Source organism: Gymnoscopelus braueri, assembly GCF_963280865.1.
Source record: "Gymnoscopelus braueri genome assembly, chromosome: 8".
Classification (NCBI taxonomy): Eukaryota; Metazoa; Chordata; class Actinopteri; order Myctophiformes; family Myctophidae; genus Gymnoscopelus; species Gymnoscopelus braueri.
This window is the reverse complement of record NC_137609.1, coordinates 19,240,635-19,257,680: the sequence shown is the minus strand read 5'-3', so window position 1 is coordinate 19,257,680 and position 17,046 is coordinate 19,240,635. Positions and strand designations below refer to the sequence as shown.

At 40.8% G+C, this 17,046-nt stretch overlaps 1 protein-coding gene across 1 annotated transcript in view; it reads left to right on the top strand.

Annotated features, from left to right (window-relative positions):
* Positions 1-1,026: 1,026 nt before the first annotated feature.
* Positions 1,027-17,046, top strand: part of opcml (opioid binding protein/cell adhesion molecule-like) — a 182,457-nt gene continuing 166,437 nt past the window's right edge. Inside the window, exon 1 of the mRNA XM_080436391.1 lies at positions 1,027-1,438. Within this exon, the coding sequence (XP_080292517.1) occupies positions 1,281-1,438 (158 nt within the window). The 5' untranslated portion in view covers positions 1,027-1,280. The remainder of the gene's footprint in view (positions 1,439-17,046) is intronic.

Here is a 17,046-nt window from a genome sequence, read left to right as displayed (position 1 = left end):
CTGCAATAAACGAATGACGGACGCACGGGTTTCTGTACTAGGCTACTCACCGGTGAAAGTCACCGGGAAATGGAAATTGTGTGTGCCTGAAATACACACGTCTAAACTTAGTTAATTCTCCAGTGTATAAGCGTGCTTGACGGGATGATTATGTGCAGATGACAGCTGAAACTCTGGCCCAATTCATTCTCCGTACAACGGCGTCGCTTGCCGAAGCTTTTGGAGTTCTTGTCAGCGACATCGTTGAGCTCAAACCCAAGCACACGACACGAGGCTGTACTGCAGAGACGAGACTGAGTCCTCCTCACGGTAACCGGAAGAATCGCCCCAAAACACGCTCACCCCCATTTGTTTTCGCTGACCGCTCGCCCCCAGCGGTTCTTGTATTCTTGTATTTATTGTATTGAGGATACGGTTAGAATTAAGTGTAGGAATTAAGTGTAGGCATAGTTTTACTGAGGCTACGTTTAGGAATAAGGTTAGGTTTAGGCATAGTTTACTGAGTTTAAGTTTAGGAATACCAGGTGACGACCGTTCCGAGGTTGCCGGAATTGCCCCGGGACGACTGTGTTTTGGGGCGAGCGTTTTCTTATTCCTAAACACACACACACACACACACACACACACACACTCTCAAGTGATTCTGTAGTGATTACGGAAAGTGAGCTGCGTGTGAGGAGGATTGGAGTAAATACTTTAGGAACTTTAGGCTAGTTAGCAAATAAATAAACTATACTGCATGTATCAGTCTCTCAGCTCCTGCACTTGACTTGAAAGTCGGCAGCTTTATACAGTCTCCTCTCCTCCAGGCATCAAGAAAACAAGAGACTTGGGGGTGATGCATCTCTGCGCTGTGCGCTCTGAGCATCCATTTCACGGCGATTACAATTTGAGCCCAGAGACGATCAGAGACGCTCCTCATTTCATTTCTCCCACACAAACAACACCGTCGGTGCTTTTTCCACCGAAGCCACTTCTTAGGGCAGCGAGAGATGTTTCTTCAACAGTGAGAGACTGTATTATATAGTCTACTGAAATCCTAAGGCGTGCAGATCATACTTTTCTACTACATTTGCGCAACGGACGGTCAGACAGACAGACGGCATTTCAGCGCCTGTTTAATTGGGGCAAATCAGGTCGCCCACAATCATCAGCGCATCTTGTGGAGGAGTATTTATAGCTTTAACATCGCGGTCCTGTCGTTTGTGGCGGAAGACGTTAAGGAATAATATTTGACATTTCTTAAGTTTTCGTGGAAGTTGCGCAGAGAGACAAACATCATGGGAATGTGTGGCTATTTCGCTGTACCTGGGAAATGCCTGGTTGTCATCGGACTAAAATTGTTGTTCCTTGTACCTGCAGGACTTCCAGCAAAAAGCGGGGATTCTTTATTAAGGGACAACATCACCGTGAGACAGGGGGACAGTGCCGTTCTGAAGTAAGTCCTGTTTGATTTATTTATTTATTTGTTGTCCATGATCTATTTTTGTGTGCGCGTGTTGACAAGACATGCAGCAGGGCCACATGAGCACTTTTAAACCTATATGCATCGGCTATTTGAAAATAGCCTATCTACAAGCTCAGGAAGCCTTGTGAGCTTGTAGATCTGCTATTTTCAAAAACTCTTGCAATAAAATGTGGAATATTTTAGATTTTTGATTTTCTTGTTCTTTAACAACACACATGCTCCCTGGCACAAGCACACAAATGCCCAGGACTTATTATAAGGCATAATTATAACATGCTTACAACTGATACTATTTTGTCATTTCAGTCCTAATGCAACTGTATTCCAAAAAGAGCGTTTTAATTAAGTTAGTGCGCTGATCGCAAAACTCGCGTTTTTTGCCATTGCCCTTGAATGTTATTGATCTGGCTAATATCTTATTGAGGGTTCTCAGAGCAGAGATACTGTGTGAGTGGGGGTTGGGTAGGCCTATTGACTGAATATTCAGGTCTGTCTGTCTTACTTGTATCTGATTTTAGTCTAATGACTGTGAAGATCAGGGAGGCTACTTTTTTTTAAATCAGTTTACGATATGGTGCTGCTGCTGCAAATAAAGAGCTCAGCAGAAAATATGCGACCCAAGGCCCCCACGCCAGTAGCCTATTACCCAGTTAAGTGGTTCCCAATCTTTTTAGCTTGAGACCCCAAAAATACATTTTATGTCTCCCCCGAGGACCCAAACTAGTGAAAGTAGCCGATCTACAAGCTCACAAGAGATCTGCTATTTTCACCTACTCCCACCAATTCATGGATTTATAAAATAATAATTGAAAAATGTTTGAATTTGTTTTCAACTTGTAGAAAATTGTGAATTTTTGTGGGACATGGGGGAAAAAACGGGGTATTCGCTCGGAACCCATATAAATGGGTTCGCGACCCGCGTATGGGTCCCGACCCACTCTTTGGGAAACACTGCTACCCCGTTGATTGAAACTCAACGCACACATCTTAGCCTATATATCTAATGTCGTAAACATGCTAAATAAAGCAAGGTCTTGAAATGTCCAACACACACTTGGGAACTTTTACAGGAGATATAACGTAACACATGAATCAATAGGGATGTTACTTCACTTGGGTGGAGCTCAAGCAGAAGGTGAAGTTATGGTCTCAGCTACACAGTTGTCTGGTAGGCTACTTTAAAATAGAAATGTCTAGCCCTATCCAGACAGTATATATATTAAACATGATAAGTGCACTCAAAATGATGTCAAGTATGAAACTGATGCTTTCTTGTAACACTGTTGAAAACCAAAGTAACAGAATACACCATGCTGCAGCTATACAGAGCAGAGGTGGGCATTTATTGTAATTCTGTTGAGATTTTGTTCTTTATTTATTTATTTAAAATCTAAGAAAGCTTTACGTTGTGGCACATATTGGCATACAGTTTTGAATATTGGCTATACCTATAACCTACTGGGATTACAGTATGCCACCAACATTATGAGCAACTAACAGGGAATTCAATTGTATTTATATATATCGATACTATACCACTGAAGTGTGTTGTCACATGGGCAGCACGATACAGCACAGTTTCAGAGCACAAATGAAAAGAGGTGTAAAGAATAGAAATGAATATGAATGTATATATCCAATGCTCTTTTTCTGCATTTGATTATTCTACCATTAGACCACCATTGCATTCATTGAAGCAGATTCTGGTGGGTGTTGAAGCTGCTATAAATAAATAAATAAATCTGTATGAAGGATGCCTTACACTGCTTCTGCCCCTGCTTGACAGGAGTGTACCATACTTCTGAATAGACATACATTTGATGATCTGTTGACATTAACATCTGTACCATGGTTTTGTTGGCAAATATATTTAGAGAACAGAGTAAGATGTTAAAACATATAGGCCGGTGCACCTGGCTTGGCCGAGCATCTATATATGAATACAATTGGCTGTGTTCGAGGGAGAGAAGCTGGGCGGGGAGGGCGGTCTTTTTCGCTGCGCTAGCAACTCGTACGGGCCAGGGCGGCACCTGTCAGTGGGGGGTGTTGAACGGGAGGAGTAGGACGAAGGCAATACGTCCTGGTGTGGGCTTCGTTCTCACTGGCAGGTGAGGCAGTAGGGTAGAACAGCAGTGGCAACACAGAAATGTGCGGGGAGGGTGCAGGCATAATTGACTACTATACATTCAAAAGAAAAGAAAAGACTGAAATACATGTAGGCTTAATGGTTGCAGTATGTGGCATCTCTTGTGACATTATTCAACCTGTTTTAAGGAACAATCAATTGGCAGTCCCATTCATTTTATCTGGATGGCCAGAATTGATATTGCCCTACATACTGTACTGTAGGTCAATAGGAATGACACCTGCACATACACAAGTTTAAACCTTTATGATTGTCTGACCCCTTTGGACCTTTGAATAAACTAATACTCATTCCTCCTGAAGCTGTCTAACCACTTAAGCCCTACATCGTATGATGAATTCACAACGCATATTGACACGTGGTGAGCTTGTAGATCTGCTATTTTGTAATATTTTGTAATATTTCTAATGACCAAAAACAGTGGCTAATCTTAGTGGTTGTCATCAATACCATTGATTGATTGATACTTTATTAGAAGTTTGCAGAAAAAAGCACATGAAAGTACAGTTCAATACAAGGTCAGCTAATAGGAATTAAAAACCCCAAGAAAGCCATTGGCTTGTTTCCATTGGGGTCCTTTAAAGGCATTGGTTGCTGCAAATGGCATTCATTTACCTCCAGAGGTTTGATACTTGTGCCAACTCATCAAACCCTGTAACTAGTAGTAGTCCTTCTGTACTTGTATGGTTGGAATTGTGGATTCAGAATGAATGGAAAGCTCAGATCACAGAGAGCAACAGCAAATGAGATAACATGTTTGACTGTGTCAGTATCCCAGATAATATCAGAATATGACAGGCAACTTATCCAGTCTTTCTAAAACCAGAATAACGGCTTATCAGGGTTTTTGAGAACAAGATATGGCATAAGCTGACAAACAGAACACTTTAATATTAAGGCAAAATTGGTGCAAACATCAGAGCCATATTAACTTATGATTCATATTACAAAAGAAAAGAGTATTTTGGGTTTAAACACTTGTGAAATTATAGTGTATATTTCAGTCATTTAGTAATTTAGGTTCTCAATGTAAGGTCAGAGGACCCCCAGGGGTCATTGCGGGGGTTCCAGGGGGTACTCAAATGATTGATAGCTAGGAACCAAATGGACCCTTATGGGTCTGTAATTCCGAGAGTGCACAAATGGAACCAAATCTATTAAGGTTCCATTTGTACACTCTTAAAGTTAAATTAACTCTGAGGATACGAATCTAATTGAATGGGGTCCATGGCCTAGATGCATAATTATCATGCTGGGTGTCCTCGAAATTACAAAGGTTGAGAATTACTGATTTACTGTAGGCTAACTATGCCTAGTCAGGGAATGTTAACAAAATGCGCTAATGGATTTGGATTGTTAACACAACATTAGCTTGCTGGCTCACTGCTGTTTGGGACTTACATAAACGCAATCTGTTGCCATGTCTTTGCTGCTAGACGAGTTTTCAAATTCTAACCAGTGTTGACAACTTGGCAGAACCCTCACATAAAGACAGATTTCACAGATGTTTTGTGTTTCAGTCTTTAGAACGCACACAAGACTTTTGTTCTAAACAGCAGTCACACATTTAACGTTTATTCTTGCAATCAGTCTTTGCCCATTTTTATAGCAGACTTAGAACAAAACAAACATGGAGGCAGACAGCAGACATACACATCTTGTCATACTAGTTGTGTGTGCCTTGTTTAAACATTTAATACTTGTTCATAGTGTTGCCACAATAGCTTTAATTGCTATATCTTTCATGTCTTCCATCCATCTGACTTGGGAGACAGTGGAAGCCTTCTTCCTGTTCACTACCATGAATGCAGTTGTGAGTCAACGACTAAATTACTATTGTGGGTTTCTTTTCCAAAGCTATTGCCGTCACACAACAGGAATTTCAGTCATTCGAATATCAAATCAGAATCAGCTTTATTGTCACATCACAGGGTCTGTTTTTGTGCACGCTCAATCATTTTGTAAATGATGATTCATGATGAAATAGGTTTTAGATTTAGGTTTTCAAAATGGGTGTGTTAATATTCTGTCTGTAAACACTACAAATCTACAGGACCATTTGAGAAGATAATCAGTTGAGACTAGCCTCAAATGGTTGAATATGGACCCACAATCCCTATAGTTTGCACCAGCCAGTAGGTGCGTCATAATATGACACTGTGGTATTATGCTATGGTGTTTTTTCCTCTGCTGGAGAATCTCATATTAATAAGGGTCTGAGAGTGCTTGAGTGATAAGTAGAACTATATTATAAGGATAGTTAACCAAGCAGTCTGTTCATAGAGGGATAGCCTATTTCATATATTTTTCCCAGTCAGGTAAAAAAATAAAATGGAAATAGGCTTGCTACTCTTGCTGGAATGCTACTGTACTGCCTACCAAAGGCAGTAAAGGTGCTTTAAAAAAAGTTTGCTCTTACTTTTATGTAGATATTTCCTTTGAAAAATTGGGAGACAGCCTGCAAAAAGAGAAAACTACTGGTATTTTCTCCTCAGAGGCGTCTCAGAGATTTGGATTTTTTTGTGACTGACCTAGTCAATCTGAACTATGTCTGTTTCTGTTGAAGACTGCACTAAACTACTCTATTCCATTAACCACTTTAACCCAGCATCCGTTTTCTGGGGGAAACTTTCGCAGAAAATAGCAGATCAACAAGCTCACAACACAGCGAAGATATTTAATGTAGAGCGAAAACGGAAAAGACCCTGAAAAGCCCTGAGGGACGACTTCACCATTTTTCAATCTTCATACAATTGGTCCTCACTAATGCTCATGATAAAATGTTACAGATCTACGTACACATTACAAATGAACAAATAAAATATACGTACAATTTCATTGATCCACTTGAACACCCCCTGTTCTGAGGGAGAAATAGCCGATCTACAAGCTCAGATCAAGCGATGCATTGTCAGCGATAGAGGGAAAATGTACAGAGCCAACTCTGGTCTGTTTTACAGTACAAGGGGTTTAAGTTGTTAAAGACTTGACACTGGTATAATCCACAGGTCGGTCCAAGGAAGAGCGAAGGTCTGAGACCAGCCTGACGACACCGCCTGTCATCAGGCTGTGTCTGCTGAACAAGGCATGAGCCAGTCTGATGGCAGCCGGGTGGAAGCTGTTCATGAACCTGGTGGTGCTGCTCTTGATACTGCGGTAGGCCCCCTTGCCCGGCCGCGGTCGTTGTAGGGGGTGCTTGTCCTTGATGATGCGCTGGGCTTTGACTACACACCGCTTTTTGTACAGCTCCTGGAGCGTGGGGAGCTCGCCTCCCATTATGAGCTCTGCCGATCGCACTACTCGCTGTAGGCTGATCTTTTCTCGGCCAGTACAGTTTCCATACCAGGCCGTAACACAGCCTGATAGAACGCCTTCAACTGAGATGTTGTGTCTGAGGATGCGGTGTCCTACTCAGAACTTCTTCAGGCGGCGGAGCCAGCAGAGTCGCTGCTGAGCCTTTTTCCTCACGTGTGTAGTGTGTGTCTCCCATTTGAGGTCCTCCTCGATGTGTACTCCAAGGAACTTGAACTCGCTGACCCTTTCCACTGCAGCGCCGAAAATGAGGATGGGCACATGATCTCTCCGCGACCTCCTGAAGTCGATGTGCTCCACTGTTTGCTCCTCTCCGCAAGCACACATTCATGAAGGCTGGCCAAGTAGGGGCCATGTCCGGTCCTGAATCGGTTAAGGGTTGACCACTGTCTCCAGGGACCTGTTGGGTGCAGTGTTAATTTTGTCGTAAGGTTTTGATATTTAGTCAACTAAGACTAGACTAAGACTAAACAATTTCAGAAGACTAAAATAGGACTAAAACCAAATGGTGTGTTATTCAAAGGACTAAGACTAAGATTAAATCAGAATTGAACGATGTGGTGCTGCTGCTGCAAATAAAGAGCTCAGCAGAAAGATGCGACCCAAGGCCCCCACGCCAGTAGCCTATTACCCAGTTAAGTGGTTCCCAATCTTTTTAGCTTGAGACCCAAAAAATACATTTTATGTCTCCCCCGAGGACCCAAACTAGTGAAAGTAGCCGATCTACAAGCTCACAAGAGATCTGCTATTTTCACTATTTTTAAAAAGTATTTTCTCCCACCAATTCATGGATTTAAAAAAAATGTATGTTTGTTTTCACAAAAAAAAAATCAACTTGTAGAAAATTGTGAATTTGTGGGAAAGTTTTGAAAATCTTTTGAAATCATAATAATTAAAAACAAGGGGGAAAAAACGGGGTATTCGCTCGGAACCCATATAAATGGGTCCGCGACCCGCGTATGGGTCCCGACCCACTCTTTGGGAAACACTGCTACCCCGTTGATTGAAACTGTAACAAAGACTAAGACTATGATTAAATCAGAATTTGCTGCAGTGTAATTGTTTTTGACTAAGACTAAAAGACTAAACAATTTCAGAAGACTAAAATAGGACTACAACTAAATGGTGTGTTAGTCAAAAGACTGAAGACTAAGACTGAATCAAAATGTGCTTTTCCCAGGCTGATTGGATGGTAAAGTCAGCTGTTGCTGTGTTCTTCCAAATTGTCATCTATGGAAGTCGAGCAGTATGTGGGTTGAGGATATCTGTGTGGATTGGTCAATGGTAGATGGAAAGAGTCTTTGACCTTTTGAAGCATCCTTTATTATGCTACTCGCCGGATATGTTGATTAGATAACCTTTTTATACAGGTTATAATATTAATACTGGTTTATAGCTACAATTTGGTATGTATTTTAAGTTACGGTTTAGTATGGTTGCATACGTTACAATATGCAATATAAATAGCACATCTGCAGTGGTTGGAGGTGGTCTCCCTACTTTTCCTGTGAGACATTTCAACCCTGGTGTCAGGTAGGACACATAGTGGTTGACAATGTTATTTGAAGCAGAGTTGGACCCCTTATGTGCCGCCATCTTTCTCTTTAACAGTTTTTTTAAAATGTATTTGTATACATACAAATGTAGCATACAAATCTTGCAACAATTTATTTTGTCATAAACATACATAACTGTAACAATAAAAATACAAAATATACATTTATATATTATTGAAACAATGATCTCTTATGTATAATTCACAAATGTTTAAAAATAATAGTAATAATAATAAGGAGAGAAAAAAGAAAAGGAAGAGAGGGAAGGGAAGGGGGGAAAGAAAGGGGAACCCTGCTGTCTCGCCTAGTGCCCCATCCACTTAGGTCTCCTCATCAAGTGGCACCCGCAAACTATCGTAATAGTCAAGGAAGGGGGATGTGCCGCCATCTTTATTGTAGTTTAAATATTGTTGCAATTACCTCTCTCCACCAGGAGAGACATGTATATATATATACATACAGTTTACCGATTTTAGCTTTTCAATAAACAATTTGATAGTATTTTTACTGAGCAAGAGTTTTGTCAAAAAGAAATTCAACGCTCTGAGCAAGCTGTGCTGTAATCAACACAATTTTCACTTGACATGAAACAGGAAATTATAATCAAGCCATGTACTGACCAAAATCTGAGGTTCCCCTTTTTTCAAAGGGGAATCCCTCTTGGCCAAGGCAGATAAGCCCCTGGGCTACAGGCAGTACTGCTCTGCCACATGTGCACAGATCCAACTATGAAGTATACACATAGTGTAAAAGCAATAGGCGACCAGGTGATATAACACTACCAGAAACAGAACATGGATTTTTCTTCAGTGCATTTGCTATCTTTCTGGAGGATGGAAGAGGACAATATGTCCACAGCAAACATTTTGTTTTGGAAAGGTGCAGTTTCATTGTGTATACTGTGAATGTGTAGATGCACTTAAATGCCAGTTGTAAATGTAATTTGGCCTAACACATTCAAAACACTTAGTAAGTAAGCATTAATGCCAGGTGTAAAGGGCATTGGTTTGCCACATTTTGTTAACAATGACATACTTTTAGCATTCCAAGCATAGCCACAATTGCATTCTTTATAAACCAACTTGAATTCTCCACTCTAGAAGTCCTTGAGTCTCCTTCTGAGGAGCCAGTTTACTCTGCTTATCATGGGATCAGTCTCCATTGTGGACCCTCCATAATAAATGGACATAAGAGTCTGTAATTGCTGACAGATTGTCTCTCCAAAAAACCTCTTTGCTACATCTGCTGACATTTCCATTAATTATTATGAGGGAATAGAAAAATTAAGAAATATCCTACCCCCCAAAAAAGATGGATTGCAGAGTTATAATAAGCCTGCTTTTAAATTAATATCTGCTTTTATCATCATTATGGACTGAGAAAGAAGTAAACATGAACTCTTTCATATTTAGACTTGAAATGCCGGAATACTTCCTCATCTTTGCATACTATATTAGCAACTTGAAATATGCTAAATTCTTAGGATACATGATTTGGAATACATGAATGTTAATGTCAGATGTGCAGTCTGTTTCAATGTAATCACAAAGCTCATTTGTGATCTCACATTATGCCATGGTTTTTGTGATTTTTTGGATTGCATTTAATGACTTATGACTCCTCATTGTAGCACAGGACAATTCAGAAAAATACTATGCATTTGTAATAGCATCCATTTGGCAATACCATACCATATTCATTTAAACGTCAGTTAGACAATATCAGATAAACAACTTCTGCGTGTGTGTGTGTGTGTGTGTGTGTGTGTGTGTGTGTGTGTGTGTGTGTGTGTGTGTGTGCGTGTGCGTGCGTGCGTGCGTGTGTGTGTGTGTTCTCGTGCGGGTGAGTGAGAGCACGTTGTAATGCCTTTCTTAGGAGTTATCTTCTTAATACTCTAATAGTACTTTTGATACTATACTTGTTTTGCATACTATGAATTATTTGTTTGATATCTTCGAATCTGTATTCCTGTGATGTCTTGTTTTTAACTCTGGATTGCTGAATTTTCCATCTGCACAACAAATGTACCCGTAGGTACTAATAAACAAACCTTTACCTGGACATTCATTGTATAGTTTTTAATCAATAACGTATAAAATAGCCTGTCTGGCTGTAGCTGTAAAATTTGACAAATGGGCCTAAATAAGAGTACCATTTTACAGAATACTGTGCTGTCAATTTACTATATACAAGATTTTCTTTTTTTACCCATTCATGCCCAGTTTAACTTGGCAACTAAACAATATGTAACTGGCTACACAAGTACATGATACTGTTGAGCCATCTTTTAAACTGTCAGGTTAGTATTGATGTCAATGGGGCACCAATAGCTGAGTAGTTAAGGCATGTGCCACATAGGCTCTGATGCCAGACCCTGGTTTGATTCGCAGCCTGGGTGGACCTTTGCTGTTTCTCTACGCCAGTGGTGTCCAAAGTCCGGCCCGAGGACACATTTTATACGGCCCTTGGCTTCATTCCTAAATAGTATTATGAACGGCCCGCCTGCACCTTCAAAAAAATAAAAAGATTTATAAAAGTGAAAGTTGCATTTTCCTCCTTCGCCTCAGGATGGCTGCACCTTCTCTAGCTCTTGCTTAACCCTAAAACCGAAATAAAGTAACTATAAAACGCCCAAAAACGCCCCAAATCCGCCTGAAAACCGCACATATTTTGCCCAAAATCCGCCTATAATCGAAAATGTTCGCGCGAGCAAGCTGGCCCTTGGGTGTTTTCATATTTTCTAATTTGGCCCCCTCTGAAAAAAGTTTGGACACCACTGCTCTACGCTGTCTGTAACTATCGATAAAGGCAAGAAAAGCCATAACAACTAAACAACACAAGATAACTAAATATTAACTTATAAAGTATTGCTGTCAGCTGCCTTGTTTATTGTATCCGAAATGACTATTTTATACAGAAGTCTGCTGCTTTTCTGATAGTTCTGACAGTAAGCATGCCAGTGCATAATTATTAATTCTGATTATTAAAAAACTATCTATTGATCGATCCAAACAAACATAGAATAAAGAGTTGTGTTTTTATTCCACTCAAATTATAATATCTTATATCCTATTAAGTGTTTATTAAATATTGTCATTCATTTGAATTATTATTATTATTATTTTTTTGATTATATTTTGTAACATGATGCTTTATTTTTGAGTTGTTGAGTTTGAGTAGTTCTTGTATCGCTACTCATTAGAGGGTGAGTTTTAAATGAGGATGTATCGCTTCATCACAGTCTGTCCTCTCCGTCAGATTTAGCTCAAAACTTTGTGGAGTGATAGTTCAAGTAGGTCTTAAGGCAGGTACAGACTGCAGGACCTTAACGTGGTCGGGGGGTCATCTGATCGTTAAGCATTACACACTGCAGGAGTTTATTTCTTGAAATCGGCTGTCATATATCGTTGTGGTTTCCACACTATAGATTGATCCCCGACCAGGGATTACACACTGTAGGATAGTTCACTAGGATGCTATCTCCAGAGTCAGACCCAATACATACATTTGTGTTTATTCCAATTCATTTTAATCGACGTATCCCGTGATATGCCCCTCGATCTCCCTCTCTCTCTCCCTCTCCCTCTCTCTCTCTCACTCTCTCTCACTCTCTCGCACGTCAAGTGCGCAGAAGCAGTCAGTGACAGAGTTGCCATGTCCGCTTATTATAAGCTACTTTGGGCTTGTTTTTCTGTAGAGTTGCTTGTAAATATTGGTTGTTGCGGGGTGCGTTTTTTGGGCTTATTTGTGTAGTTGCTTATTTGGCCTTGTTTCCTAATGTTGTTTAAACCAGTGGTTTAAACAACACATAATATGTATTTGTCCGCAGACCCCCCTTCTGAAAATATGTTGTGCCATCATAGACCCCCATACAAGATTTGTGTGGATTTGGGAAATATTCCACAATTTTCTCAAGATCTTTCTTTGAAAATAGCTGCGACGCGTTGTGAGCTTGTAGATCGGCTATTTTCAAATATCCAATGTATTTGTAAATAGGTTTAAAGTGCTCAAGTGGCCTTTTCTTGGGCTTGTTTTCATAGACCTGGTTGCTTATTTCTCTCGCAACATCTGGCAACGCTGTTCAGACACAGCGTGCACATGCTGCACTCACAACACACACACACACACACACACACACACACACACACACACACACACACACACACACACACACACACACACACACACACACACACACACACACACACACACACAGAGCTCTGTCTCTGTCTCTCTCTCTCTGTACAATTCCTCTAAAATAAACAGCCCACCAGGCTCGCTCACTCTCTCATTTTGTTTTATAATGTTAACTTAATACAGGACTGGACGGTAATATTGCGGTAGGGACTGTTTGTTGTGGTCAGATCCAGCGACGCTCCCCTACCCACGGTGGCTGTAATGTGCTCTCATTGGCTGTAGCGTGCATCTCCTCGCAAGTTGGTCGTAGCTCCTTTCATACTGTACGATATTGTCTGCTGTCCTGTCTGGGACACATCTGAATATCTAACATGGTAGTTATCTGAAAACGGTCGGAAAGCCGTCGCAGAGCGGATAATCGCGGCCACATCGTCTCGCGGAACCTTTCACACACAGCGAGCATTAGCTCGCCGATTAAAGGCCGATCTGTGTCAGATCGGGAGGTTTTGTCGGCGAGCGCCAAAAAAGGTCGGCGACAGCAATATCGGACCAAATCTCCTGCAGTGTGTACCTGCCCTTATTGACACTAGTCCCTCAACAAGAATAATTTGCACAGCTTATCACACTGCTTTGTTGCATATACAATTCAGATTGGTCAATCAAGGCATTCTGTGATCTGTTATTTCCTGATGGCAGAATGCCGATCTGAATAACAAGCAGCTGTCAGTATCATGCCATTGGAAGGTTGAATGCTAATAATAATGTTTGAATCAATGTAATTGATTTGATTGCATCTTTGCATCGGTCCTGCTCCACCCTGTCAGGGTATATTCTAGAATCACAAGATTCGTACCTCTTTAAAAGACGGAAACCTTTATCTAATTTTGTGCTTGTGGCCACGTGTCCTACAAACGCCCAGTAATCATGACCTTTTTATTCTGATCACAGCACCAGTGTTTTGTTGTTGTTGGATCTGAGCCTTCAATCGTTTGGAGGAACTGTATCAGCCTGTGTAAGTTCATACACATCCTCTTGAAGCCTGTCAAGTTCATTCAAATGGCAAGTCAAGAATCTGGTTTAATAGGAGGCAGAAGTGACAGCCATTACTTTCAGATGACAGTTTCCCTGAACCTAGATGGAAGTTTTGTTGTGTGATGGGCATGGGGGTTTGAAAACAACAGTTACCAATGTAACGTTGAGCTTTTCACTTGATATTGGATGATCAGTAAATGTCATACTTGGTGGTCAACTTGAATGTAGCATCTTGTGTTTAAATACATACTGCTGTTTGATTTGCTCTTAAAGACAGTCCTCTTCACTAATGGCAAACATTTTCAATGACAAAGGAAAAATAAATAGGGACCAGCACCTAATGCCAATATGCCCGTTTAAGGTAATAGTGTGGTAATGTACAAAAAGGGAATTACTTCGGCCAGCACAAAGAAACCGTGGCAGTGGCGTGTATGTGTGTTTGGCTGATGCAGGTGGAGAGGTGTAGGGTGTGTGTTATTTGCAAATCAGCAGTGCGTTGCAATTTTGGATTACATTGCTTCACACATTGCACTCTCTGCCGCTCGCCTGCTCGGAAAACATAAACCATCGTATAGTGAAGCGAGCCCTCGTCCGTTGCTATTTTCATCACTAGTTGGCGGAGGCTCACCCAGATAGACATCTCCAAAATCACACAGTCCTGCTTTATATACAGTATACAAATATAGCATTATTTGTCTGTTTAGGTCAAGCTGGAACCGAGCATGTTTCGATGTATTTTAACCCACACTTGACAATGGTTAAAGGTTGTATCCAAAACTGTTGCGTGTGAGTCATGAAGATTTCTGGTTTCTCCATCATAAAAGGCGTACTCAATGGTGTACTACATAGATTATTATACTGCCAGGTTCTGTTCAAACCATTTCTTAAGGTGCTTATGTAATGTTTAAAAACAGGCAGCAGACGAATATACAGATTAAGAGTTCAGTGGACTGTCTTGCCTTTCATGCTCCAGTGTATAGTGTCATTTAGACTAGTATGTAGTGTAATGCAACATTTAAATATGACAAATGAAAAATGACTGAGCTGCTTAGAGTCCACTTTGGGCCCAATTGTCCACATGGACCCTGCAGACATCAGAATACTTTACTCGGCGATTATGGGGTGCCGGGACTATGAACTGGGCTTGAGAAACGCTTCTCAGAGGATTAAATGCATTTGACATTTTCTCCCAAGATAATTTAACATATTTCTGAGGCTTTTCTTCCATGACACTTTGGAAATTAAAATATCAACAGGACAGGTCATTGTCAAAATGCCCGGGGGTCAACACCTGGAAAGTAAATAGTTTTTTTTTAATAGGGCATTGCAGTGGCGGCCATTTTCTGGTTCCATCTCTCCAGCCCCCATTCATTTTTCCCATAGAGATTTCCAAAAATATTTATATCAATGAAGTTTATTTTTCACACAGAATCAAATGCTTTATGGTCATGAATCACCAGCATCGTGGATGGCTTGATTCTAGGCTTGAAATATATATATATATATATATATATATATATATATATATATATATATATATATATATATATATTCCCATAATAAATATGGGTAAAATGAATGGGGTCTGGAACGATGGAACCAGAAAATGGCCGCCACTGCTATGCCATATAGAAGAAAGAAAGAATTCAATACATTTCTTAAGTGTCTTAACAACTCATGTCTTTCAAAGTTAGTTGCAGACTGTTGTGTGGTGGTGGTTATATTTTGTGACATTGTGACTTCATGGACATACAGTAGACACCACATAATAAGACAGATAGATAGATATAGATATACAGAAAACTCTTCTTGGAGAGAAGAGGAGAGACTGAGTGACGTGTGGGGGAGGAAGAGAGATGAGTTAAAAGGTCTGGAGTAGCCAGCTAAATTGATCTGACCGGCTATAAAGTGTTAAATTAAAATGTTCCTTCCATTATGCATTATGAAACAGCATTGCATATGACCAACTAGAGTAGCATAACAGAATAAACCATTTAAAGTATCATTTCTTCAAGTGGACATTATTTCAGACCTAATGCTGCAGATACATCTATGATCTATACATTTGCAAAACATGTATCTGTCTGTGTGTGTGTGTGTCTTTGCCGGGCATAATCCGGGGACGGTCTGACCGCTTGACTTCAAACTTGGTGTATGTGTCGCCGATGATCCGGGGGTGCAGTGCTGAGCGGGAATTCGATGAGGCTGGCGGTTTTCCAGAACCCAAAAACCCACCGAATCTCTGTGCCTGTGAGGGTGTAGGCAATGGCTTCCCTGATTGGCCAACCCAACCCATCAGCTTCACGGATTGGCCGAGCTTTGTGTCACGTTCCCAGTTCCCAGTACTGCTCTGGGTACAGCGAGTACTCTGACAGGTACAATGGTTATTGCATAACCCGGGAGGTGCATGCATTTCCAACTTGCATCGTTTCCCGACTTGCATACTGTAGTTTAGTTTCTGACTTGCATGGTCCTAGAGTAGGCCCTTGTACAAATAAAACAAATTAATTCCTTGATATATGAATACAGTTTTGCTTGTTATTGGATTGGTCAGTGCGTGATTCTATTGGAGGGTTAGAATCTATTACTGTATAATGTGCCAAGGACATTGGGGAAATTAGTCATTTTAGTTTTACTTATCTTTACAGCTATACTTTTGTCCAGTCACCTTTTTCTGACCATTGGAGGTGGGAGGACATGCATTCCACCAGACATACAAACACTCAGAAAACAGATGCAGTGTTTCAACAGACTATAGGAGGAGAATAGGAGCTTAGTGAGACTGGATGTGTCTTAGTTGTTATTGACTACGTACCTCCTATCACAGATGCTTCGTTGAATACACTCAGGACACAGACAGCTGAACAGTTAATTTCGGTGTCTCAGCCCCCCCCCCCCCCCCCCCCCCCCCCCAACGCAAGCGCACTCTTGCACGCACGCACGCTCGCACACAGGATTCAGCACTGAATCCTTCCCCCATTATTATTTATAACCTGATAAGACTTAGCTGGCAAAGTTCTTATCCACAAGTTTCCTAGGCTGTGTGGGCATCACTTCCTGTCGATTTCATTGGATATCACTGGATTTCATTGGATCAAATCGACAGGAAGTGATGCCCACACAGCCTAGGAAACGTGTGGATAAGAAGAACAAGAAATTCATAAACAGTAAAGAGTTAGAGGTAATGATTAAGTTTCATATAATGCACCATTGTACCGTATTGTTGTGTTCCAGTTTAACTAGAACTAGTTCAAGTCAGAGCTTATTTATAATGTCACACGACACAACCATTACGGACATGTGTCCCACCCCCAAGTGTGATGTAAGAGCTAAATGGTTGGTTTTGAATATGGTCAATGCTCTGAAACCAAATGCAGTGTCTCCTTAGTAGTCTG